The 27,697-nt window shown below is 40.5% G+C and overlaps 1 protein-coding gene across 7 annotated transcripts in view; it reads left to right on the top strand.

Annotated features, from left to right (window-relative positions):
• plekha6 (pleckstrin homology domain containing A6) overlaps window positions 1-25,800 on the top strand; it is a 70,013-nt gene extending 44,213 nt beyond the window's left edge. For 6 of the 7 annotated variants that reach the window (XM_086117789.1, XM_086117782.1, XM_086117784.1 and 3 more), the window contains 15 exons: window positions 1,709-1,777; window positions 2,049-2,129; window positions 4,902-5,051; window positions 5,234-5,329; window positions 5,472-5,583; window positions 5,665-5,804; window positions 7,953-8,120; window positions 8,828-8,906; window positions 9,178-9,281; window positions 13,623-13,781; window positions 14,589-14,741; window positions 14,989-15,122; window positions 15,379-15,527; window positions 19,094-19,197; window positions 22,328-25,800. In XM_086117789.1, the coding sequence (XP_085973915.1) occupies window positions 1,709-1,777; window positions 2,049-2,129; window positions 4,902-5,051; window positions 5,234-5,329; window positions 5,472-5,583; window positions 5,665-5,804; window positions 7,953-8,120; window positions 8,828-8,906; window positions 9,178-9,281; window positions 13,623-13,781; window positions 14,589-14,741; window positions 14,989-15,122; window positions 15,379-15,527; window positions 19,094-19,176 (1,677 nt within the window). In that variant the 3' untranslated portion in view covers window positions 19,177-19,197; window positions 22,328-25,800. The remainder of the gene's footprint in view (window positions 1-1,708; window positions 1,778-2,048; window positions 2,130-4,901; window positions 5,052-5,233; window positions 5,330-5,471; window positions 5,584-5,664; window positions 5,805-7,952; window positions 8,121-8,827; window positions 8,907-9,177; window positions 9,282-13,622; window positions 13,782-14,588; window positions 14,742-14,988; window positions 15,123-15,378; window positions 15,528-19,093; window positions 19,198-22,327) is intronic. The other variant, XM_086117783.1, reaches the window with a different exon arrangement.
• Window positions 25,801-27,697: the final 1,897 nt, after the last annotated feature.

A 27,697-nucleotide genomic window follows, 5' to 3' on the forward strand; every position in this document is an offset into this window, starting at 1 on the left:
TGATTGGATGCTACAATTCAATTCATTGTGCTGCTCCTGATGGATACCATGGGGGATAGTCCTGCAGACAAAAATGAAGAAAAATAGTTTTACATCTCTGTAAGTGACACTGAAAGATTTAACATTTGTGGTTTTTCATGGGGAATAAAGAATACAGTATATGCCTGAGAGTATTGTTATATGGTCAGTCCATATATGTGTTGCTCCATTGCTGAAAGGGTTCTAAATCGATTGATGCTAACCGATTACCATGTGAAAGGCATTATCCATTGCTATGTTAGCATTAAGCTGGTGGAGCCTTTTTGTTGACAGTTGTCTGGTTGTTTCAAAATTGAAAAAAAAAAAGAGTAATTCTCTTTCTTTTTTATTTAGTTTGACAGTAAACTTAGAGGCATTATGCTGGGTTCATACTGAAGGTGAAATATGGTTGCTCCTCACATGGCTCTTCCTTCTCTAACAGAAAATAAATATTAGAATAATATGTACACTCTAAATTGTCCCTAGGTGTGAGTGTGACGTGGATGGTTGTTTGTCTCTGTGTGCCCTGCGATTGGCTGGCAACCGATTCAGGGTGTCCCCGCTTACTGCCCGGAGACAGCTGGGATGGGCTCCAGCACCCCCCGCGACTCTAGTGAGGATCAAGCGGTTCGGAAGATGAATGAATGAATGTTTCAACATCGTTAACCAATCAAGTGGCTAGTAGTTGTGCTCAAACTTTGGATGAGGCGAAAGGCTATATTGGTTCACTGTTCGACAGCCGCCAAATTCCTTGCTCACCATTCTCCATGCCTGCCACTTTTTGGTTTGGTTCCAGTTGGTATTGGAATCTGGATGTGCTGTTGCCCTTAGTAAAAAGTACTTTATTCAAGTATACCTAAATGAAAGTATTTTTCACAAAACAGAGGCAACGTACTTTAAGTGTACTTTTTAAAATCTATATTTTGATAAATTTCACAGATATATGCTTAAGTATACCTGGCTTGTACTGAAAAGAATACAGGAAAATAGAGTATATTTTTAAAACTTAATTTGTTCCAATTTAGTATGAAAAAGTACATTTTATATGCTTGTACTTGAGTATACTTTATAAAATATACTTCAAATACTTTTTCATAAGGGTGCCCACAGTTTGCAATGATTATTATGTCCACTTCTCAACCCTGGCTGTCGCTAGTTAAAATGTTCAAACACGAGTGAATAGGCGAAGAAGCACATTTCTCGTTCCCACTCGCGTCGTTTTGAAACACCCACCAAAAACCCGGTAATGATTCACACCTCTCCGCGCAAACCCCATTGACTTTAAATGTAATCGCACCACGAGAACTGCTCAACTTGGATTTGGTCAGCATTCAACAGCTTGAAGCCTCTTTTTGATGAATCGTTCACTATTTGCCAAACTGCTGTTTGAGTTTAAGTGAGTTCACTGGCCACCATACATTGCTCTAGTTTCTTCATACAGTCTCAATTTGTGCTTGCAAGTCAAAGCGAAAACCGTCTGGATGATGGCTTGATCTAAAAAAAAACTCTTAAATCAGGGAACTCATATCTTAAGGCACCAATGTACCATGTTTTAGAAAGCAGAAATAGTTCCCACATTGCAGGGGTTTTATTTGGTTCATGCAGTATCCCTGCTTTTTGGATTTTTTTTTTTTTAATAAAAGCCTTCTATTCAGGCCGAGTGTCAACATTTATGTCCTTGTTTTTACAGGTGCCTCCTTTCCATGATGTCTACAGAGAGTTACACCCAACACTGAAGCTCAATGAAATCGAAACGAGTGTAAGTATCATCACTTGACCACTATAAATGAACTTGTACATTTTCAAATAGAGTTCCTGGGTAAAACCGAAGGGACACACGTTTTGGGATACCGGGCCTTGAAATGAAAATGGAATAACACACTATATTAACCAGGTTTCCAACAAAAGTACAAAAGTGTGTGTGAGCGAGAGAGAGAGAGAGAGAGAGAGAGAGAGAGAAAGACAGTACTCTACATTTGTTTTCATCACAGCTTTTTTTGTTTGTTTGTTTGACATGTTGCCTGACACAGAAACTCTTGGGCCGGCTCTGTGAACAGAATCACATTGTGAAAGATCACGAAGCAGTTGTCCACAGATTACGAATGGACAAGGTAAAAAAAACATATATGCAGTCATACCTCGGTTTTCGAACGTCTCTGTTCTCGACCAAATCGTTTTTTGACCAAAAATTTCGAGTTTTTTATGCCTCGGATTACGACCGAAAATCAGTTCTCGACCAAACTGAGCGCACTTGAATGTGCCACTTGACTCCTCTCGCCTTCCTTACACGAGGAACTGACGCTTCCTCGGGTAGACGAGGAAGTGACACTTCCTTGTGTAGCGTTCCATTGTGAGCAGACGTGTTCAATAAAGTTGTTGTTTTTTTAAAAAGAGCGTGGTTTCGGTTTTCAAACAGCCTTCTGGAACGGATTATGGTCGAAAACCAAGGTATGAATGTACTTCATGTTGTGACCCGAACCAGTGGACATTCATTTGCTGCTTTCTCATGAACAAAGAGTGTGGAAAACATACAGAGTAAAAAAAGCCCACATATAAGCACATATATTCTCTCTGAATTATCATTTTCCCATATTAGACATGGTCATGTAGAGTGAATAACTCACTACAATAGAGGTTAATACTTTGATCCAAACCCGCACAATTCACGACGGAAGAGAGATCGGGAGAGAGAGCGAGAAGAAATAAATAGGAAGCTCTTTTCAAAGTAGCCACCCTTAAATTTCAATGAGATCCAATTATTTTGTTCATTTTGGCAAGAGAGCTACATTTGACTTTATTTTTTCTTTTCCTTTTAAACCTTCGTGTGTTTCACAATTTATAACTTTCACGCCTTGCTGGAAACATTAAACTCAGACGATTCAGAGTTGGCCCTGCAATCAGAATATATGTCTGACTTTCTATCTATCTAGCAATATCAATATCTATATCAATACATACCTATATCTATACATCTCTCTCTCTATATATATATATGTTTTTTTATACATACAGTATATATATACTGTATTTTTTGGGGGGGTATATATACAGTATATACTGTATATATATATCAGAATCAGAATCATCTTTATTGGCCAGGTATGTAGAACACACAAGGAATTTGTCTCCGGTATAACACGCTGCATTAGTATCATCATAAACAAGGACATGACAAATAGGTATGGAAGGACACTTCGTAATGTAAGTGAACCGTAGTGCGGTGGTACCACCCAGTGACAACTGTGAGACAATGTGCAAATATCAAGCAGAGCTAAAGTGATCAGTGGTAGAATACAATACTCTAACAGTTGTACAGTTGGTGCAGAAAATCATTGAACCATTTTAAAGTGACCATTAGCAGTATTTGTTGTACAAGAAGAGTGACTACGTCAGTCACTGTTTAGGGAGTTAATGGCTAGAGGGAAGAAGCTGTTTAAGTGTCTGCTGGATTTGGTGCGCATGGATCTGTAGCGCTTGCCTGAGGGGAGTAGCTGGAAAAGGTGGTGGGCAGGGTACACAAAGACACACACACGCACACACACACACACACACACACACACACACACACACGGTTTTGGTATAATAATGACCAGGTAATAATTATCATCATGGCCTAACGGATTTATCAAAGTTAGCAGGATAAGCACAGTCAAACATTACACAAGCATACCTTCACAGGTGTTGCATTTCAATGCAGTTGTCAGATTTAAAAAACAAACAAACAAACAAACGACATAGAGATGGTAGTTGCAATTCTCATCTCCATTAACGTGGGACAGGAGAAGTGAACGAATCTCTTTTCGTCAATGGACGCTACAGCTTCGTGTTTGCTTTCAAAACTTAGCTTGTAGCCGACGTGTGCACATTTTCAGCATGACGTCTCTGATCCACTGGTGAAAGGACACTTTGATCCTCTCCTCTTTCATCTATAACTGCTTCAGACAACAAAATGTATGCAGAAAAGTGGTGTTGTGTTGTGTTATTTTTGTTATTTTGACTTCAAAATGGCGCCGCGAGAGTGGCTGCCTTTCCAGCAGCTGCCTTTCCAGCAGCTCCTATATTTTGTTGTTCTACTTCTTCCTTTGATAACTTTGCTGCTGTGAATTGGGAATTTCTCCATTGCGAGACTAATAAAGGTTTTCTTATCTTATTACTTGGGGTCACTCTTGGACTAGCAATGCCCTGGGGTGGAATGCAGCTGGGTTGGTGTATGAGTTGTCCAAATGCAAGAATGTCTTAGCAAGGGGGATTTGAATACACGACAAGTTCTCTTTTGTGACATCTGCGGCGTCAAAGTAAGTCTCCTTGTTAGGAGTCTTTGCTTTCCTGAAGCAGAGAGTAGAGGTTACATGGTGGTTCAATTACTTTAATGTTCGTCGGAAATAAACATGACGTGGAGGTGTGGAATGGTTGGTGATCTTGGGAATGGAGAGACATTGTCCATTTGCTGACTATCCATTACAGACAGTCAAGACGTTTTTTTTCTCCCCCATGCTAAGGATCTCAATTACCGTAAGTATTCAGGATTTGCCAAAATACACAATTCAATTTTTTTATGTCATGGCAGCAAAGGGGAGGTATATTGCTGCCTTTTAGTGTGAGCAAGTATAGCTTATATCTATGAAGAAACATTGCAAAATAAAAAAAATGTCATCAACTTTAAATTGGGAAAAAAACATTTTCCTCACTCTTTTATGATCCATATTTCGCATATTTTGTCTCCGTTTTGTCGACCTTCATACTATTTCAACCCTTTCATGCACCAATAATGATGACCTGAAACCTGATACCAGGACAATCTGTCCATTGTAGTAACCGCTGTCCCTAAAACCTTCTTAACGCTCCATTTGTTAACGAGTTGCTGTTGTGGTTGCTTTTTGTAGGACAGCCTCGAGGAGGCGTTGGTGGCTACTCATCAGGAGATGGAGAAGTACCATAACCAGCCTGTGGTCTTGGAAAAGCTGCATATCAAAAAGGAAACCCTACAAAACCAGCTAATAAACATCAGAGGGGAGCTTTCCCAGGCCTCAAATGTAAGACAAACATGACATGCGGATCGTTTGTTTTACATAGTTTGTTTTACATAGTTTGTTTTGAAAAATGCTGAGGTTACGGATTGGATTTCATCATTGGCATATCCCCTACGTGTGTACATAAGAATGCCTCAACTGCATAAACAATGCAATCAGAGAGTAAGTTTACACTGTCCTTACAGTCTTTAAATGCCACTCGTATGGAATTTGAAGCTTTAGAAGATGAGGCCCATGCCATTCACGGAGATCTATGGGAACAACTTAATGCAGGCGTCCAGGTAATTTGGTAAACCTTTCTGCTTTAACGTTTTGAAGTCGTTTTGTCTGAATGTTGACTGGTGGAGGCCCTTTCTGTGGGGCTACCCGTTTCCTTTCGTTCATTCTTCATTTATTTTAATTTCTTTGTTTTGGGGGGAGCAGAGCGAATTGGTTCGAAGGCACATCCAGAAAGAGTTTTGGAGAGTCCAGGATGTACTAGAGGGCCTACATAAGAATCACTCATCCAGAGGCACTGATACAGCAAAGCACAAAGGTATCATCCAAAACAAAACGATGTGGATGACGACAACTGCAAGTGTCTCAGTGTAACCTTTCTCACTCTCTTCGTCTGCAGTGGCCAGTGGTGCGTCAGGCTCCTTTAGCACCAATAGTCCAGCCAGTCCCCTCAGCTCAGTAAGCCTCACCAGCCCTCTCAGCCCTTACTCCCCAGTGCCCGGGTCCCAGGTCTCTCCCTCTAAACAGCTGGGCCCGGAGGTAAGCACCGGACACACCCAGCAAGGGGTCAATCCTTTTTCAACACCTGTCTCACACTGTAGAACCAGATCTAGCCCTAAACCTCGTCCCAAATCTTGTGTAATCCCTCATTTCAACACTGAAGCCAGGCCCAAATCAAGACCAAAAAGTTATCGAGAATCTGACAAAAGCCTGAATGCGGAACATCGAAACAAAAATAGCTGTGAAACCCGTGAATGCACATTTCCTCGTTCTGCCCTAGTTTTGCAGAGTCCAAACGAGTCCTTGGCGAGATTGGATACTGTGATTGAAGAAACGGATCCAAGTGTCACATGCAGAAAGAACTCACACATTAGCAAGTTTCTAAACCCTTACGAACCCAGAGATGTTGACTTTCTCCAAGTTCAATGCCAGGACTCCACTTCCAGTCCACATTCAAACTTGACACTAGCCCACATGCAACTCCAAGATTTTGGTTGGTTAACCTCAAATATGTGCAGCCAAGAGGTTAAGGTTGGCCAAAGAAAAGATGTATTTCCTGACTCCATCCATGCATCTCCCTTGTTAGTAGGATATCCAAATGATCAGAGAAACTTCCAACCCAACAGGCATTTTTCTATGCCTGAATCCCAGATCCTGCTTTTCCAGGACATCTTTCAAACTAATGTGTTAACATCATGCCATGGCCCGGATCTCCCACTTTCTTATTTTAGAGGTGATCACCCTGAAACTCCACACCACCACCAACTATTCCATTCAACTTGTAATGCTCATACAGATGCTAAGATTCTCCCTCTCCCCCATAATCAAACAGAACATTACACTGATCCAATGATTTGTTTGGTACCACAATCTGATTCACCCACCCAGCCTTCAGATAAAGTTTTTATGCAGACTCATCTATAAAAAAACAAGATTGAACCTGAACAAGATTGAACCTTAATTCCGGTTATCCCGATCACATCCCATCTTTTAAAAAATATATGACCTTTCAACTACCGTTGTACTGTACACTGATTATGTGATAGTCAACCCATGAAATGGAAATAGTTAACACATTCACGTTCGTATGTATGTTTTATAAACATTACTCTTTGGTATCAGTCTAATTCAGATTGATGAATTCATAGACCATATAAATATATAATCACGTGTTAACATAAAATCACTTTAACGCAACTTTTTAGTGCACTTAATTTACCTGCTTTGTAGTTGTAAGGTATATTATAGCAGTATGGGTTGTGTGTGTGTGTGTGTGTGTGTGTGTGTGTGTGTGTGTTGGTTGCGGGCATGCTGGACCTTATCGCAAATGTCTTGAGGCAATAGGTGGGGTACACCCTGAACCGGTTGCTAGCCAATCATAGGGCACACAAAGACGCACAACCATTCACTCTCACAATCACACCTAGGGACAATCTAGAGTGTTCCATCAACGTTTAATGCGTGTTTTTGGAATGTGGGAGGAAACCGGAGTACCTGGAGAAAACCTATGCAGGCATGTGGAGAACATGCAAACTCCACAAGGTGCCCGGAGACAAACCCCTGACCTCTGTACTGTGAAGTGGAGGTGCTAACCAGTGAAAGAAAGAAAGAAAGAAAAAGATGGAGGGATAGATAGATAGATAGATAGATAGATAGATAGATAGATAGATAGATAGATAGATAGATAGATAGATAGATAGATAGATAGATAGAATGTTAAATCATGTCGGACACTGGTCCTCCAAAGTAAGTTAGCCACTGGTGCCGGTCGCGAGACGATTTCGTTTAACACATTCCAGGACAATTGAGCTCATCGCCGGCAACCAGTTCAGCGTGTACTGTACTTGAAGACGGCTGAGATATGCTGTAGCACACCCGCGACCATGAGGATAAGCGGTTGGGATAATGGATGGATGGAGAGATGTAAATGTCGGTCAGAACTTCTGTTCATGTGTTGGCCCGCAGAGACAACACATCATTCTTAGAAACTAATAGGAATTCAAAGTCAGGTTTCCCATTGCTATGAGCGAATGATCTCTTGGAACATACTTGCTTCCTTACCTCTTTCTACTCTGCATTTAGCTGGCTTATCACTCCCTCTGATGCGCAGACTTCTCTTGCTTCAACCCTCTCTATTTTTTTGCTTCCTTTCTACCTTGCTATCCCCCTGGCCTTCTGGTGATCTAGGAAAGTGCACCCCCAAGACCCCCCCTCCCCAAGTCCTATTTCCCTTTGGAATCTTCCACTTCCTTCACCCCTTCTATCTCCCCACTGGCCTTTGACAGCACCATCTGGCTACGCAACTTGGGCATCGATGATGGTTACTTTGATGTTGAAGATTCTCACATCAGAAAGGTATTTGGTAGATACGGCTTTTGCTGTGCCCCACCCCAAATGCTGTTCAGTTTCTTTTTTTTTTTTGTATCCATCAATTTTAACCTGACACCATGGTCTTTCGGCTTAACCTATTGCTAAATATTATACCCTTTGGTGTCAGTAACTTAACCAAAACACTTGTTGGTGATCACTAATCAAATCATGCTAGAACAATGTCAAACCATGCTAATCATATACTGTATGTGCATTTCATCTCTATTTTCAAATGGAATGCAATTTCACATGAAGGCTCTCCACGACAGAAGTTAGGTATCTACTTCCCGGTGAAGAAATACGTGGAGCACAAGTGGCAATTTCATTACTCACCAATACAAAATGCATACATTTGTCGGGGAGCATTTCATGTACATTAAGAATGCATTTGCCCAGCAAGTTAACGTAAACCATGAAGAGTGACACTGCCTGAGGTGGTGTGATCAGTATTATGCAAGCAGTGCATTGCTGGCCCCACTCATTCACTCCCAAAGTCGTTTTTAAACATCTTTTCAGACTTGGTCTAGAATTGGCTGGAACTGAATGAGTTAAAGTACATTGTAGATATATTGATGAAAATGAATGCATTAGAAAATAATTAAAACCTTCACAATTTGCAAGCAGATCTTTGAACATTCTAATCTAAAAGTCAAGTAAGGTACAGTTTAGTATATCAGTCTTCTCTCTTACAGATGAAGTTTGGAGATCAGAACTATATGAGTGATCCACAAGACCAAGGCCCGGAAAGGCAATCCACCATGAATAATAAAGGTACAACATTTTTTCAGTTGAGATTTTCATATGAAACCCTAAATGACTGAGACTAACTCAGCTGATGATTATTGTCATGTGGTTGGTACAGGGTTACTCATGGGACATGGGATTACACTGTTAACATGCCCTCTGGCATGTTTGAATGCCAGATAAAAGAGAAAATCAAAATGCGTCATAATTGTGCTTGGTCATGCGTGAGACTATCATGCCTTAAGAGTCACGTAATCTTCTTTCCCATGGTTGTGACCAAATCTCATCTCACTTTCAGTTGGTATTGTCCCTCCAAGAACCAAGTCACCCGCTGACGATTCAATGAGCTGGTCTGCTGGAGTTTCTCGTCATAATGGGAGAATGCCTAATGGGATTTCTAGGGTAAGTCAAGCAACACTAACAACAAGTTATGTCTTGCTCGAAGCTTGAAATAGATTCTGTCAGGTGGATCTCAGTCCATGGATTCAGTTGGAAGCAATGCATTAGGGGAAGGACCAATATGTTTTGGGTCTCCCTGGCAATGAGTTTACCTCTTCAGGTGAATACCATTACGGGTCAATCGAGAAAATAAAAACGCTGGAGATATAATAATAACGTGTTCACTATTAACCCTTACCGTAACTACAGTGGGCAGCTTATCATGTTATCAGGTTGCAGGGTGCATCAGAATCAGAACCAGAATCATCAGAATCAGAATCATCTTTTTTGGCCAAGTATGGACAACACACAAGGAATTTGTCTCCGGTCGTACAGGCTACACTAGTATTATCAATAACAAGCAACTACGATAAACTACCATTAAAGGGTTAAGTCAGTCGGTTACACTGTGAGATTCCACTTCCGCCACAATGTCCACTCTGATGTCCCCCAAGTGAATTATCCTTAAGTGGGAAAACATGTGACTCTCCGCTTGATCGATGATCAGCATTTTTTCTTGTTCCTCCAAATGTGCATTTTTCCTGCATTTATGAGCAACCTCAATTTATTCGATACAATTCGGAAAAACATACCGGTATATCATTTATACAGTGTAAAGCTGAGGGAGCATACTGGAGACAAAACACAGAAGTGCATTGAAACTAATTCGGTTCAGAGAAAAGACTGTAACAATGCCAAAATCTCGGCAAGGGATATATTTTTGTTCTGCTGTGCTTAAATCTTTCTTCAAGTTGAGTATCCTCTTTAATTAAAAAAATGGAATTCAAATTTGGGACATCCAGGGCCCTCTAAGAATGTTACAATTTCTACAAATGTTATCACAAGTTATTCTCGATTTCCCTTTAAAACTTTTCAACCGAAATGAATATCAAACTCTGTAGAGGAAGCATACATGGAAAGACATTTTTTTCTGGTTATTCTTCTCTATTCTGCGATTGGCTGGCAACCGGTTCAGGGTGTCCCCCGCCCACTGCCTGATGACAGCTGGGATAGGCTCCAACACCCGCCACGACCCTTGTGAGGATAATGCGGATGGGAAAGTGGGCAGATGGATGGATTCTTCTCTATTCACATCCCAATTGTGCAAGCACATATTGCAAGACTGAGTTCATATTGTCCATGGATAATAACACCATTGCAATTGATATGATAAGTCACCTACCTAATTTATATTTGTACACATGGAAACTAGAGAGCTGTGCAGGGGTGAAAAAAAGCAATTGTTTAACTAAGGGATGATGTCAAATCATTCTGAGCGATTGCCCAAATATTGGCCATAGCCTGGAATGTCTTGATAAAACCACTGTTGTTCTAACAAGCTGATGTTAAACACATACACTGAAGAAAAGAGCAGCAGGTGATGACGGAAACATTGTCAAATGGTAAACAAAGAGCCAAAACAATTGTTAGTGACATCAGTAACATTCAGAAGGGTGGAGTGAAGGTATCACATTTTACTGTACGCAAAAGACTTGGGGAGCAAAAGTACAGAGGCTCCCAAAAGATGCAAACCACTAATTAGTAAGTAGAAAAGGAAGCCCAAAAATTGCTGGACTTTTATGGATGGATAAGATAAAAATCAAGTTTGACCAATGTTATGGAAAGACATACATTTGCGGAAAAGAAAAGGATCTACTCACGAATTAGACCGTACAAGCTCAATTCATCCGTCCATTATCCGAGCCGCTCATTCTCACGAGATTCGCAGGCACGCTGGACCTTATCCCAGCTGACTTTGGGCGGTAGTGAAAAACATGGCTTGAAATTGCATGGCTTCTTGTAAGACAGCCCCACTGATTTTCACTTGTATACATTATAGAATTCACATTAACAAAATGTTCTCGCAAGTTGAGAGAAACATTTTGTCAGACAATTTAAAGAACAGAGCAACCAAGGTGTTTGGTACATCATTCATCATGAGGCAAGATAATGGCCAGTTTGTCAATGTAAATAGGTGGATGGTTTTAGACTGGCCCCAGCTTAAAAATAAACCCCACATAGCAGTGGTTCAGAGCTGTTGTCACCCTGGTATCCGCACATTCCTGTTGTTGCAAAATAGCGACTCATTTTATAGAAGTTACGTACAATAGAGCATGTTTGGTTTCATAATAGACTCTGATAATACATGTACAGCAGTGGTGGGCCGTGCATTTCAACCTTAGGCCTTCAGTGACGTCACATACTTACACAATATAGGCTCGTCAAGCAGCACTTAATTTCAGGAGCATTTAAAACCATCAAGTATGCATTCACAATTAAGAGCAGGAAACTAAATTTACAGATATTGTCAAAAATAAAAAGATGATTTGAAAATATTAAATAAAATACCACCCAAATTACGCTGTGTGATCTTCAACAAGTCTGTCCAATAAATTGCGCAATGTCGCAGTTTCATATAAGACACCAACCAAACAATTACAAAACAAACTATTCTTTGAAAATAAAGTAAACAGATCATTTGCATTTTGAAAATCGGCGATACAACAGTAAATAACTGAAAATGTTGAGCAGCTGAGATTGAACGAACTTGGTGACTACAATGCGCCATTATACAGTGAATTGCAGGTGAGCAGATTTATTTGATGCATTTTTGTATCTTTGTCATTTTATTTCGTTACCATTAATTTAATACTAACGAAATAAAATGACAAGAAGAAATGTAAAATAAAATTCATTTACTCAACAATGTAGTGCCTGTTCACTGAGCTGCAGATCTACGCGAGTGTCCCCAAACGTTTTTAAACACACCGTAGCTTGTAAGTGCCCAGCCGTGCTCTGATGTTTCCTTGCTGCCTTGCTAAAACAATCCAGTGTGGCTCCAAACACCAAATCGGTCAGTTGCAAGCAATAGGCATTCCCAGCAGTACAATTTGCAGCGTTTCTCAGAGGCTGTGAGCCACGGGTACCGTTCATAATTGCTCGTCTGAAAATGACGGACAAACCCTTTTCCTTGCTGGGACAGGCTAGCTAGCGCAGGAGTTGGGCGACCTCTTCGTATAATATCCAGCTTTTCGTGGAAGGCCCGTCTTGAAAATTTTGTGGAAAGTAGTTCTGCAACCAGATCAACGTCTTCTCCTTCAGCCATTTTGGGTTAAGATGCAGTGATAGCTCTCGCAGGCGCGAATCCAATCTTTTTTTTTTTAAGAATCTTTATTGAACAAGTCAGGATGCAATTCTCAGTAAACAGAAAAGGCGCTAATCAAATTTTATTTTTTTTAAGAATTTTTATTGAACAAGTCAGGATACAATTCTCAGTAAACAGAAAAGGCGCTAATCCAATCACCGAACGTGCACGGCCAGTCTCGACGTAAACCCTTCTAGCTGGTCCGAGTACGCAGACTAGTCTCAGACTCGTGATCAGATTGGCTATTGCAACTTGACTGTGCCCATTCATTTACAGCGCACAGGGGACTGCTCTGTTTAATCTGAAGGCCCCGAGCAAGTTAAATTTACCTGGCAACACAAGCTAGCTGAAATATGATTGGTTAAAAACTCTACCATAATAAATAAGTTATTAATGTAATTTTAAATAACATTGAAAGCCACTCGACTAAGTGGAAATAATATGACGTAAAGAATACAGAGAATAATTTTGTTTACATATTTATGAAAATAAAATAACAAATTAAATTTATGTTATTCTCAGAAAAGTAAATTTATTAAATTTTCATTTCTGAGAATGTTTAGGCCAGCAGAGAAGGCCTTGCTGGCCCTGACGGAACGCCACTGATGTACAGTATGTTTCCAAATGTGTTTGAGATGCCACAAAAAGCACATTGCTAGCTATGACATCCGGTAGCGTCTCGGTCTCACCGCACTTGTCAGGCACAAATGTTTTCAGTCCGTTGTAAAAGTAAAATAACTGGCTTCACTGTTCCAGTTATTTTGGAAGGCAGTGTGTGTGTTATTATTAATGTAATTTTAAATAACATTGAAAGCCACTCGCATATTGCATTTTTCTCTTTTTTTACAGTTGAGCAGAGGTTTATATTTATGAATGCTAAAATGAACAGAATTGAAACATTAAATATACAAAATAAAACAGTAAATTATTTGGATAGTTTAAATACTTTCTAAGTCCGCTACTCATCATGGCATTTAGGCACCCATACATTTTCAACAACACTTATCCAGAACAGAGTCACTGAAGCCTAACACAGCTAAATTCGGGCGAAAAGCGAACGATTCCCTGAACTGGGCGCCATATTCAAGATAATTGTGACTCTTGGGATGTCAAAATTCACGTGCAGCTCGGAATCAATGTGTTTTCTCTCTTTGACAAAGGAACGTCCAAAGAGTGCTGTGTTTCCAGCTGAGCTAAGGTCCAAAATGAGTGTGGAGGAACAAAATGAAAGGATCCGACGCAACCAGAGCAGCTCTGTACGAGACAAAAGGAGGAGTCTTAATCTCTCAGGCGGGCAGTCTCCAGCGAGCTACAAAGTGGTACATACAATAATTTTGCCTGTTGCACGTGGACAATGAAAAGAGAAACCTTGGTTATTTACTGTTTTGATATATCCGGTACAAGGTGTCCTTAATATGTCGCTGGGGTCATGCTGAAACCTGCTTTGTCAAGGTTTGGTAAATGTCATATTTTTCACAAATCGAAACTATTGGTCAGTTCATGCGACACTTTTTGTGTGTGTGTGTGTGTGTGTGTGTGTGTGTGTGTGTGTGTGTGCGTGTGTGTCAAATATTTGTCCAATCTAAAGTGTTGAAAGTGACTTGCTCTCTTTGGCAATGCAATGTTCATACGTAGTTGGTCTCCTGAAAGGTGCTGATTTTAGAGGAGTAAGGATTCTTCCCAAAGACAGTGATGTACAGGGTACAATGAAACTATCAAACCAATGCGGAGCAAAATATTTTGTGTCAGAAAGCTTGCTCTCATCTGCAGGTAATAAGTCCTCAAACCGGATAATGACCCAAAACACACTGCTAAAAATACCCCAAAGAATGTTGAAGAACAAAACAGTGAACTATTCTGAAGATCCCTGATCAGGTTTCTATTGGACGTCTATGAAAGGAGCTGAAATTTGCAGTCTGGAGCAGTCGCCTTTCAAAACTGAGACAGCTTGAGCAGTTCGCCTCATAAACAGTCCAACTTTACCAATACATATCAGTGTGTCAGAGGCTGTAGATGCTGACTCTGCCTTCGAAACAACACTAACAGGTTGAATCATTTTGTGGGTTGTTAACTGAAAGTAAAATCAATAAGATGAGCAATAATATACAGAAAAATAATGTGTGCAGATTCGGCGGCGGCTCACAGCTCATGAGATTGACATCAATGACTTAGAGGCAGCAGTCAGGGGACCGGGACTGGAGTCACCTCGTGAGGAAATTGCCCGTTTGAGACGGTCACAGGTTGAACCAGAACATTATGACCTGGACATTAACAAAGAGGTAATGTCCTCTATTTGCTTTCTCAATGAATTGACTACATTTTATATATAGATATAGATATATAGATATATACAGTATATCAATATATATAGATAGATAGATAAATCTAATATACAGTATATATATATGTACATATATATACATTTTTTCTTTAAATTTTCACTTTGATGCACAATGCATGTGTCGAAAATACAGTGCAGTTACAGGACAGTCCTTTTCTAATGATATAATACATTGTAATTCCTAGCTAATGGCTCCAGACAAGGTTATGATCCCAGAGCGCTACCTAGATGTGGAAGATAACACCCCTCTAAGCCCAGAGGAGCAGAAGGAAAAGCAGAAGAAACTCGAGCGCATTAAGACCCTGATTGCCAAATCCAAGTATGTATATTACAGAATTTTAAAAAGTCAATTTGAAATTAGCACAGTCTAACCGAATCCCCACAAGCATTTACTTACCAACTGCTTTGTGTTGTTGTGCAATCACTGACCAAGAAGGTATTCACAATCATAGGATGAAACTTAGAAACTGGACTGTGGTTGTACAATAGAATTGTGAGACGAAAATAAAAGAATTGAGATGTGACATTTCAGATCAATCTCACATTTTTGTTCTCACTTTGCTCATCGATGTCAGTCTGCAAAATGTTGTTCCTGCCCTGGATGGCCCTGTCGAAGGTGGAGCACCAGTCAATTCTCAGCAGCAATTGCAAGAGCAGGAGAAGCGCATTGAGATCTCCTGTGCTCTGGCTGCTGAAGCATCTCGTCGCAGTCGCCTTCTCTCGGGTGAGGACGATCTCCCCACTTTACCAGTCTTCGTGAATGTTATATTTATTATTTTGCACGTTGTTTTCAGATTTGCCTTGAAAATATTGCACTTCAACTACTTGGCTGCCTTTTTATTTATTTATCAGATTCTTGGCTCATTGATTAATCTTTGTAGTTATCTTGAAGCCACACATGAATGTGTTTATCCAGTTATCCATCCATCCATTTTCTACCGCCGATGCGGGGTAGAGTTGTGGGGGCAACAGCTTTAGCAAGGAAGCCCAGAATTTTCTCTCCCAGTCACTTCTTCCAGCTCTTCCCGGGGAATCCCGAGGCGTTCCCAGGCCAGCTGGGAGACAGAGTCTCTCCAGCATGTCATGGGTCGTACCTGGGCCTCGTGCCGATGGGACATGCCGGGAACACCTCACCAGGGAGGCGTCCAGGAGACATCCTAATCAGATGCCCGAGCCACCTCATCTGGCTCCGCTCGACGTGGAGGAAAAGTGGCTCGACTCTGAGCCTCTCCCGGATGACCGGGCTCTCTACCTTTTCTTTAAGGGAGATCCCGGAGGAAACTCATTTCGGCCGCTTGTATCAGGGATCTTGTTCTTTCGGACCCTTAGCTCGTGACCATAGGTGAGGGTTGGAACGTAGATCGACCGGTAAATTGAGAGCTTCGCCCTTTTGCTCAGCTCCTTCTTTACCACGACAGACCGATACAACGTCCGCATCACAGCAGATGCTGCACCGATCCGCCTGTCGATCTCTCGCTCCTTCCTGCCCTCACTCGTGAACAAGACCCCAAGATACTTAAACTCCTCCACTTAGGGCAAGATCTCCTCCCCGACTCAGAGAGGGCACTCTACCCTTTTCCGACTGAGGACGATTCTTTCAGATTTTGAGGTGCTAATTTTCACCCAACCACTTCACACTTGGCTGTGAAGCTCTCCAGTGAGAGTTGGAGATCCCGGCTTGAAGAAGCCAACAGCACCACATCATCTGCAAAAAGCAAAGAATCAATATTGAGGCCACCATACCGGACCCTCTCAACGCCTCCACTGCGTTTAGAAATTTTGTCCATCAAGGTTATGAACAGAATCGGTGACAAAAGGCAGACTTGGAGGAGTCCAACACTCAGTGGAAACGATTGCAACTTACTGCCAGCAATGCGAACTAAACTCTGAAATTGGGACCGAACAGCTCAGATCAGAGGGTTCGGTATCTCATACTCCTGAAGCACCCTCCATAGAGCTTCCCGAGGTAAACAGTCGAATGCCTTCTCTTCAAGTTCACAAAATACATGTGGATTGGTTAGGTGAGCTCCCATCTACCCATCTTGAGGACCCTGTTAAGGGTGCAGAGCTGGTTCACTGTCCCATGGCCGGGACGAAAACCACACTGTTAATCCTGAATCTGAGACTCGGCTTTCCTCCCCAGCTCTCCTGAATAGACCTTACTCGGGAAGCTGAGGAGTGTGATCCCTCTGTGATTGGAACACACCCTCCAGTCCCCCTTCTGAAAAAGAGGGACCACCTCGCCGATCTGCCAACCCAGACCCTCTCTCTCCAATGATCAGGCAATTTGCAGAGGTGTGTCAATCAGGACAGCCCCACATCCACAGCCATGAGGAACACCGGGTAGATCTCATCCATTCACGGGGCTTTGCCACAGTGATTTCAACCCCAGAGATAGATAGTATTCTGCCCACCGATTCACAACCCCTCCCCACTGTGCACAGTGTTAATGGTGCATTGCTTCACCTTCCTGAGATGTCGGATGGTGGACCAGAGATTCCTCGAAGCTGTCCAGAAGTTGGCTTCCATAGTCTCACAGAGCTCTTCCCATACCCGATGTTTTGCCTCGGCAAACGCTGAAGCTGTGTTCCGCTTGGCCAGCCAGTACCCATCATCTGCCTCTGGAGTCCCACAGGGCATAAAGACATTGTTTTCTCTTAACAGAATTGTGGCGCCATCTCTGTAGCGCTTTCAGCCTACAAAAAAAAATATTTGTAATCACTTAAATGTCAAAATCTTGATCCTTGATTTACACACAGATTGGATACCCCGCCTAATTTGGATGACCAGGGCGGGCGTCCTGTTGGCCAAGCCCACGACACACTCCTAGTTTAATGCTGTTCGTTTGACAAATACGAGCCATGTAAAAAAAAAAAAGCTGCTAAACCATTCATTTGTATGAATAGGGTGGGAAGTGCTACTGCCCAAAGAGTTGTCATCATTCTAATATTACATACATTCAGTTAGCAGACAAACAGTATTCTGATTAGCCACTTTTACACATACAGTGGTACCTCTACTGATCAAATTAATTGGTTCTGGAAGAAATTTCTTAACAAGAAAATGTTGTAAGTAGAAATGAGTTTTCCATGTAAATACCCTCATCCATTCCAAGCCCCCCCCCCAAAAAAAAAAATTCAGACATAAATGTTTTCTAAAGCATAAAACTGCATCAAAATATGGAACAAATACATGTTATAATTAGATTATTGCACAATAAATAAGAGCTGTGCATAATGTAAAAAACAAAACAAAGAATAGAGTAAAGATCATTTCCCTTTTATTTGTGTCCTCGTCGTTTTTTGCCCTCTTTAGTTCATGTTAACTCTCAGAAGTGATTTTTGCCCGACGTTTTGTTAAGAACTGATCCAAGGAACGTTTGCTTTTGTCGGCTTTTAACAATCCTTCGAAAATGTCCAAGGCAAACATCAGCATAGTGAGCGATCTGGTGAACACTTTTTCTGGGTGATTCACATTTACGTACAACTCTCGGAACGCCTTATAGCCCAAGGGGTGAATGACGAGGACATTGCATAGACGCATATCTATCTATCTATGTACACACATAGACACATACGGTAGAGGTCCCTCTTAGCCAATGGGATGCCGGGAAGATGCTCGGTAGTAGCCAATGGCAGAGCAGCCATAAATATGTTGCGTTCTGAAAACTCAGGACTGCGAGTAGCAGCCAATACTGTATTTTCACCTTTCGTATCTTGAAATTTCTTTCATAGCAAGAGGCAATATTTTCCTATTGAGGCATTTCGTAACTTGAAAATTTCGTATGAAGAGACTTCGTAAGTAGAGGTCAGAATATAGACTGGCACCATGCTGTTTTACTTGTTTCGAAGAGCTTATCGACCTTATCGAGATGTTTCCCTGCAAAGTGCCTTCTCATGGAGGTGCGTCAAGTTGTTGAATATCCTGATGTACCGGTCGAGGATGACATTTCCATCATTACGTTTTTACGATTTTTCCAGATACTGATCTAGTGCTGCTCCTAATTTACTGCTGCAGTAGACCTTCCAATCTCATTCCATTTTAAAAAGAAGAGTGTGGCATTGGACACAGGTTCAATTGCCCTTGAACGGGTTGTAAAAATGCTTGAGAATTGTTTTGAACAGATGTATGAACTCAACATTTTACAACCCGAAGGATATTTGCATGTGGCACTTCGGCAGAAAAGTCTATTTGTAGCTCCACTCAAGATTACTCCTCCTTTTGATTGGCTGATACGATGTTTTGCGTTGCATTGTCTTTCTTTTTATACCTACCTTCATTTCACTCCAGCTCAGTGTGCCCCAGATCCCCCCACTTCCCCAACCAGCCTGCATCCTCCCCCTTCCTCCGCCGACTTCCCCACCTCCTCATAATGAATGCCGGAATCGGACCAGGTAAGTGACTGTTCACCACACCCACCCTTTGTTCAGCCCTGTTTCCTCTCAACGCTTGGTTCACTTTTTTCACTGGCCGAAGAAGTTGAACAATTACAAAAAATAAATGTACAGATGCACTTTTCCACTTTCACTTTCTTTTGCATTTGATGAAAATGAAAGCACTGTATAGCACGTGGCTACCAGTTGATTTTATGCACAAATTCCAATGACGTTGCGATGTTATGTAAAACATAAAAACAGAATACAATGATTTGCAAATAGTTTATATTCAGTTGAATTCACTACAAAGACCAGATATTTAATGTTCCAACTGAGAAACTTTGTTGTTTTTGAATACTCACTCACTTTGAATTTGATGTCTACAGCATGTTCCCAAAAAGCTGCAACAGGGACTTGTCCTTGCCAATGTGGTGCCCTAACCAAAATTTTCAATGGCAGGCCCTTCTATCGACAAATTATGTGTATGTCACATTTTTATTGCATTTCCTTGATAAGGTAATGACAGAGATGTTCGCTCGGGCAGTTGAACAAAGGCTCGAATGCAGGAACAGATTGACTTTCACTGACGGCAGGAGACGCAGTTTTCAAAGAAGCCACTCTGTGTGCGCTTCTCAACTGACACCTGACCTCTGCATCCTCTGCCGGCTTTTTATCGATCGTGTATGCAAATTACAAGTGATATATCAGAAAAACACTCCCTTCTTCATTTACATGTCACGCCTCTCAGCCCAGCCCACTGATACGCCCCACAGTGGGCACCTGGAGGCCAAAACATCTCTCGGTACAAACAATGGATACCTTGTTAATGCAATGGGTAGATTTCGCATGAATTGAGACACTGTAACAAACTCAAGGACATCTTATCGTGCTGCCTACCCGAAGTTGAACCTTCCTGTCTGTACTATCAGTTAACAAGACCTCAGCTCCGTTCAGCTCAAGCATACAACAAAATGAAACTTTAAACATGATAACTTTGAGTTTGTCGATACTCTATCAGGTAATGTCACATCATTGAATATGTAATATGGACCATTTTATTAATTTCATGACTGGCTTGTTATGCAAGGGACTTGCTGTTGCGTGCCTAATTCGACACACCAAAAGGAGCAACAACTTGACCTCTCATTCTGCCATTTTCCCTCTTTTTTTTCTTTCCTCCTCTTTTTTCGTCCCAGTGCTCTGGACAATTTCGGTAACGTTCACATGTTTCCAAAGTTTCATACCCTAAAGAAATGGTCAAGACTTTTTCAAGAGGTTGCACAAAATAAAATTATCTGGATCCAGATACATTTTTAGCTAGGCTATATCTACTTGTACTTAAAATGTATCTGGACCCAGATGATTTTATTTTGGGCTTCCACTTGACAAAATAAATGTGTCCCTCCATTTTAGGAGATTGAGCAGTTTACTAATCAGCCAGAAGAGGGAGTATTTGCCATTAATGAATATGTGGCAAGTATCAAATTCAAAATAAGTGAGTGTTCAAAAACAACAACAACAATCACAAAAATCATCAAGCTTATCAGATGGAACAATAAATACCATGTCTTTGTTTTGTATTCAATTGAATATCGGTGTGAAAGTACTTGCAAATCATTCTTCACTGGAATTGCTGTTTGTGTAAATACCTTGCACTTTCTATGATAAACACCTGTGCTTTGTTTTTAAGGTCCTCGTTTTTGTTCGCTCCTTTTGGACATTTTCTCATTCAATCATATAACATATAATATATAACCTGAGCAGCTCAGTTAAGAGAGTGTGTGGTTTCAAATATTTGAAAATACGAATGGATGGCTGGATGGATGGATTTTTTTTGTTTAAGGTGGGAATACGATTTGTTTCAAAAGCTATGCTTGGTTTTACCTACCAAATGTAAGGCACACTAGGTCATTGAAACCATGCTTGAACACACTTCATACCAAAAGTCTAATTCAGATTCAGAATCTAATTCATTGGCTAAGTATGCAAGAAACACACAAGGAATTTACGTCCCAGTTACAACCCGTTCAGAGGAACATAAACAAGACAGCAATAACCAATGTGGAGGAGACAGAACGAGAAGCCTGGCGGGTCACTGTTAAGCATCCCGATATCTTATGTGAAAGGAAAACAGCTGTGAAGAAGAAGGAAAAAAAACAATAGACTCCAACTATTCTCCTTAAATTGGAGGACAGGGTTCCCACTCTTCCACTTGCTTTTTATTTATGGACCTTTTAAGGACATGTGAGGTCTAATTTAGCCATTTTTGAAGGCCTTTTTCTCCATTCAGCAGGGGATTCACGGTGGATTTAATGCCCGCTCAGCAACATGCGGGCTGAACAGAAAGCCACATATCACTGAGCTGGTGTTCAAATCATTGCTGCCAAAGGAAGGGTACATCTTTATTTTTAGGGGCAATCAGCTCACCCTTTATTTGACATAATGTATGTCAAATTTTCATTTTCAAATGAAAAAAAAACTTGAATTCATTCTCAAATAAAGTACACAAAGAAAACTGTAAATTTAGAAAATATAAAATTTATTTTCAAATAAAAATACATTTTTAAGGATTTTTATTGATATCGGAAGCTTTCCCTGAAATATAGGACAATTAAAAACATAATTTTACAACTTATTTTTTTATGGATTTTTATGAACTTTAAAGGACCCGTGGGAACCCTTGAGCATAGTTTGAGCCAGAGAAAAAAAAGCTCAGCACATGGAGCATACATTTAAAAACACAGTCCAACAATTCTCAAGGCTTCACATGTAATGAACTGGGTGGGGGAGGGAGGGGAGCAAGGTGGGGAGTGCGTCACAATTTGTGAAACAACCTGCACGCAGTAGGTGTGCTCAAGTCGCTCCAGCTTTAGGGAGCGGGTGAAGTGAATAGGAATCCAGCGAGGACTTATTTTAGACCAATGTCAATGGGTGGGGCAGCACAGAGAACAGCAATTGCTCAAAAATAGAAGCGGCCCAGTGAAAACCATCTCTATAGTCACGTGGTCATCCTGGAATTTGACAAAACCAAACCCTGTGCTGAAATAATGAAAGCGGTTCGTAGCAGTGGACACAGAGGTCATCTAAAAGCCCCGCCCATTTCATACGGTTTTGTTTGTTTGCTCTTTTTACCTCTTGCACCCTCCAGCTCAAGCCCTGTCTGCTGTCAAGTTTGATGGAGCATCTTTTTGAGGACTTACGGTGTGAAATTGACAATGAAGATTACCTCAAACAAGTGACATGACCTGATCCAACAAAAGCATGGCAAGCCGTCAACATGGCGACGAGGGAAATAGAGCATCTCTACTTCAAAGGAATCTGCACAGACTTCAAGATTTAACACCCCAACATTCAAGTCATCCTACGCTTTACCTCCAAATCAATGGCCAGTATAAACTGCTTGTACCCTGGGGCTGTACAAAAGCTCGAAAGCGTAGTCTATCTCGTGCTTCAAAACGTGTCGCGCGGTACATGTCAACAGAACGTAGTTAACAAAGTCGAGAATGACCGATGGGCTGTGTGCGAGTGAAAGAAATGAACGTCAGCAAACAAAGGTTGGATTATTAAAACATTTACATTTTAACAAGATAATGTTAAACTGTTCAAGATTGAGTGCTCAATGAGAAGACCGCGCCGGTGCTTTTGGACCCAATGAGTTTCATTTGAGGTTGGGCGTTTTAACCATAGTGAGAGTCATGGGAACGTTGACTAGCCTTTTTGCCCTTGTGGAAAAATAGAATTGAACTTTGGTGATAACTTATCCATTCCAACCAAGCCTGTCATTTTAAACTTAATGCTACTAATAATTTATAATTTATATCAGGAGACCCAAAGATGTTTAACAGAAATTTGTCCGGGTAACATGTTTTTCTGTAGCACTGACTTAGAATTCTATTTCTAGCGGCTGCACATATATTCACAATTGTGACACGATGTCTTTTTCTCCTTGATGAAACGGTTGAAAGGAAAAGAAACAGTTTGAGCAGGGGCGCCCAACCTTTTTTGACCGAAGATCGACTTTTCAAGCAACCAACCTCCCGCGATCGACCCGTTAGCACACACGCACTCACTGACACACGCACGCTATGATAAGCAACAGCCATAACGGCCCACAACACGAACGAAACAGAACAATAAAATAGATACAAGAGCTTGTGAGTTTGTAAAAAGGAATAAATGCCTACCTTAGTCGAGACCTGACGCGGTATGGGATGCACTTTGGCAGCGTCTTCAGTGCAACAACGTCACGATCATAGCTCACGTGTACCGTTTTAAAAAAGCTTCTCCGGGCTCTCCAAATTCCCATTCTTTGCCAGTGCTATCAATGAATTGCACATGAAACAAACTTTGAATGAGAATAATAAAAAATAAAGCAGATATATGGCAACAGATCTGATCACAAGCTGCAAGTGCAGACTGCTGAGCGCTAACAACTTCAGGTGATGCAGGTCACGCGCCGCCGTAGGTTAAAGGTGAACTGCTTTGTTGTATTATTTTATTAAATTTTTCTGCTAGTGAAACTGAGAGGATGCTTAGGGTGCAGTGTGCACTAACACAAAAATATAGAATATTAATAACACGCACACAGACATGCATCTTTTTTTTTTTAAATCCATTTCCCCCTAGACCCCATGCGATTTACTTTGGGACCAGTTCACAGGCTACCGGTCAATCGCGATCAACTGGTTGGGCACCCCTGAGTTAGACTGTGTGTCCCAAATATATGGGCTTTAGACCGCAAATCCTCCCAAAAGTAAACATTTGTCTTAGGTCATCATTTCCATTTCTGGTGGGGATACAGGAAACCAATTTTTAATGAGGCAAAAGGATGGAAGGCCAAGGCAATATTTAATGACCAAAACAAATAAAACCAAACATATACCTGTATGTATATGTGTACATATATATAAAATTCTACTCCAGTGATTGTCAACACACATAAGTTTGGAATATTGGATCTTTGTTTAAAAGTAGCAAGCCACACACGTTCACTGGCTATAGAAGTGACCTTAGAAATTGAATTCAAAAATTGTCTGTGGAAGTTAGCCAGGAGGAAATACTGTACAGTACCTACAAAATACGATTTCATGACAAAATGGTTATATTTCATGGAAACATGCTGTGCCAAATGGCTAAAATGTGTGAGCATTTGAAACCATTTTTGATTGACAGGGTGACATTCATGATCGTTGACATGCCATGAGTTATGACGCAGGTGGAAACAAGTTTTATTTTCAAAGACGCATTTAGTGCCAATAATCCTAAACTCCAAATTGACCAGCATAATTCGATCCATTCCTTGATTTTAATTGACTCCGTACATGTGGATGAAAACTCACTGGTCAATTAAATACTTATAAATAATGTATAGTTGTACTTTTTGGGGCTTTACGTCTGTTTACTATGGCACTTTTTTTTTTTTGGTCAATTTATAGCTTTAAGAGGTTCAACTGAAACAAATCAATTTCAGTACTTTGGGGGTTAGAATTCTTTCAATATGTATTCACATTTCAATTGTTCGATTCAAGGTGTTTTTTTTTTTTTAATGTGCGTCAAACTTAATTGCAGATGCGTGTGGGCATGACTTTCCAGCCATGTAAATGATTCAATCAAGTTCATCTCTCAAAACGAGCATTTTTAAAGCAGGATAAATCAATGATAAAATCAACTCCATTGAATCTTTCCACATGCCCCTGTTTTGTTTTGTGTATCACAACCCATAACATTTTTCATTCTCCTCGATGCACCTCGATGTCCAAGTGGCCTGTCTTTGTTCAACCAGATTTCAAGGAAACGTTCCCCAAATTTGGGAAAAACAATTTCTTGCCGAAAGCAGTTAAGCTCCTCACCACACAACAGCAAAACAAAGATTTATTAGATGATCTATATATTTTTTTCTTTTACAATTTTTTAAGAAAGGGAATATGCTCATTCAGTGGCAGTACTTATATTTTTTGACGCAGGGAAAGACAATAACAAGATGTAATTTTTACACATTTCATCGACAAAAGATTTGTTTTTAAGTTTGTTTGCTCTGTTGGATAAAACACAGATTGATATTTTTCACTCAATGGAATCTGACATGCAAAGATGATTTCAGTCCGCAAGTGGTTTTCAATATTGGTAGCGTATGTCAAATTCACGGCTGAAAAGAAATAATTGGCCGGGTTTTATGATATTCTCAGAATCCATTCGGTTATCCTTCTATTATGGATTACAACTACTCCTTTGAGGGAAACATCTACCAACTGCTTAAACTATGCAAATGATTAAAAAAAAGAGAGAGTGTGTGTGTACGTGTGTGTGAGAGAGAGAGAGAGAAAGAGAGTCAATATGCTTGCTTTCAGAAAATTTTGCAATAAAGTGAATGTATTCAAATGTCTTTTTTTCCAGATGCTTTAGAACTCACCACGGTATTTTGTATAAGAAAATATTGTTTGGAATGAATATACCGTATATAGGTATGCTCGTGAACTCCACTTGCTTATGAGGTATTTCACTGCCAATACACTTGAGACTACTGAGGTGAAACCTGCTTCTCATCAATAAGCGCACTCATTATGATGATGATGATGATGCTCTTCAGTCTTGCTGTATGTCCAAATAAAAGGTTAAACAAAATGATTTTGTCTTTCATGCTTATAATTCGACAATGCAAACCTTTACATGCCCCCCAAAAAATATGGCTACCATAGATAGACAGGTGCTGAAAAAAAATCCACCTCACAGTTTAGAGGTTTTCTGAGAGCAGACTCGTCCCCACAGGTGGGCCACAGGGGACCGTGGTCGCCCACAAAAATGCTTGTGAATGTGGCATCTTAACAAACCGCTTCACTTTGTCACATAAAGACTGTTGATTTGGAGCGGCAGTGCTGCGCAACTATATAATCATAATTGGGCTCCACATTCATTTCATGTGTGCCCCTTACGGGTAAGTCTGAGGTCAGCGGACGAATTCTAGTTTCCTTCTGCATTGTTTGTTGTTTTTTTTCTTTTTCTAATGGGAAAAGAACATTTTGGGCTCTAATGACACAGGAAGGTGTGTTGGGGATACACACACAATTATATATACATATATATATATATATATATATAAATATAAAATTGTGTGTGTGTGTGTGTAACTAATAGCCCTCAGTTAAGTGAGACGACAGAGGTTGGTCATCAGGAACCATAGTTCTACTTCCACAATTCACTGTAACTTTAAAATGACCTGTATGTGAGTAGGGTGGCCCGGTAGTCCAGTGGTTAGCACATCGACTTCACAGTGCAATTCCAGCTCCGGCCTCCCTGTGTGGAGTTTGCATGTTCTCCCCGGGCCTGCGTGGGTTTTCTCCGGGTACTCCGGTTTCCTCCCACATTCCAAAAACATGCATGGCAGGCTGATTGGACGCTCTAAATTGTCCATAGGTGTGAGTGTGGGCGTGCGTGGTTGTTCGTGTCTGTGTGCCCTGTGATTGGCTGGCACGGAAGATGAATGAATGAATGAATGTATGTGAGTAGAACACAAGTAAGAAGAATGGATCGCTTGGCCAACATCAGTTCAGCCTGCTGGCAGATGTTCACGTGTAATCCAAGCTTTTTTTTGTGAAGACCAAAACGGGGGTGGGCAATCCCCCCCCCCCCCCCCCCCCCCCCCAAGTTCTCTAATACACACAACGCAGGTTTGACTCCAATACTGTGCCTGCATGGAATATGTTGATACTGGTACTGAGACGACAGCTAAACAACTTTTTTTTTGTAATCATTAAAAAAAAAAAAAAATTACAGTAAACGTTCGAATTAGAATACATTTCGTCAAATAAAAAAACATTTTTAAACATTTCAGAATAATTGAACACAGGACAAAGTTTCTCCACTGGCTTCTGGTTAAATACAGAATCAGTTTTAAAATTTCACTTGTTTTTAAATATCTTAATGGTGCTCTCCCGTCTTTTGTTTCCGAGATGCTCATTAACTATACCTATATATAACTTATTTTCAGGATATCATGTATACTTTCCAAATCAACTGAAGGTGCTTTTAGGCCTGGGTGTACACAAGGATTTTTGGAATCACAAAATATTTTTTTTTTAAATCATTAGCAGCAGTGTTGGAAATAACATTTAAGTATTGTGGTGCTCAATTTAGCGTGTTTGTTATTAGTGAATGTTTAAGAGTATGATAGTTACGTTTACTGTACAATAATATACCAATACAGAATTGAACTACCTCATGGACACATTTTCCTCCATTTGTTAACCTTTTACGTTAAGTTTACACTTTGGTGTCTTAGTTGTGCACTGAAATGCAAAGTGTGTGAATGTACTGTATGTCTTGTCAATGTTTGCCGTAAGTTTTCTTTGAAATATTTTATTTCTATGCATGTGGCAACTTGCAATCTGCTGTGTTTAAATAAATACCAAATGTTCTAAAATACATTGTGTTTTTAGTCTTTGACACTTTAGATGAAATATAAAAATATATAATTTTATGAGTAACTAACTATTTTTACAAGGCGGGTTATTAACTAGATTCA

This window comes from Hippocampus guttulatus, chromosome 8, assembly GCF_054856545.1.
Source record: "Hippocampus guttulatus isolate MCC_2025c chromosome 8, RoL_Hgut_1.0, whole genome shotgun sequence".
Classification (NCBI taxonomy): domain Eukaryota; kingdom Metazoa; phylum Chordata; class Actinopteri; order Syngnathiformes; family Syngnathidae; genus Hippocampus; species Hippocampus guttulatus.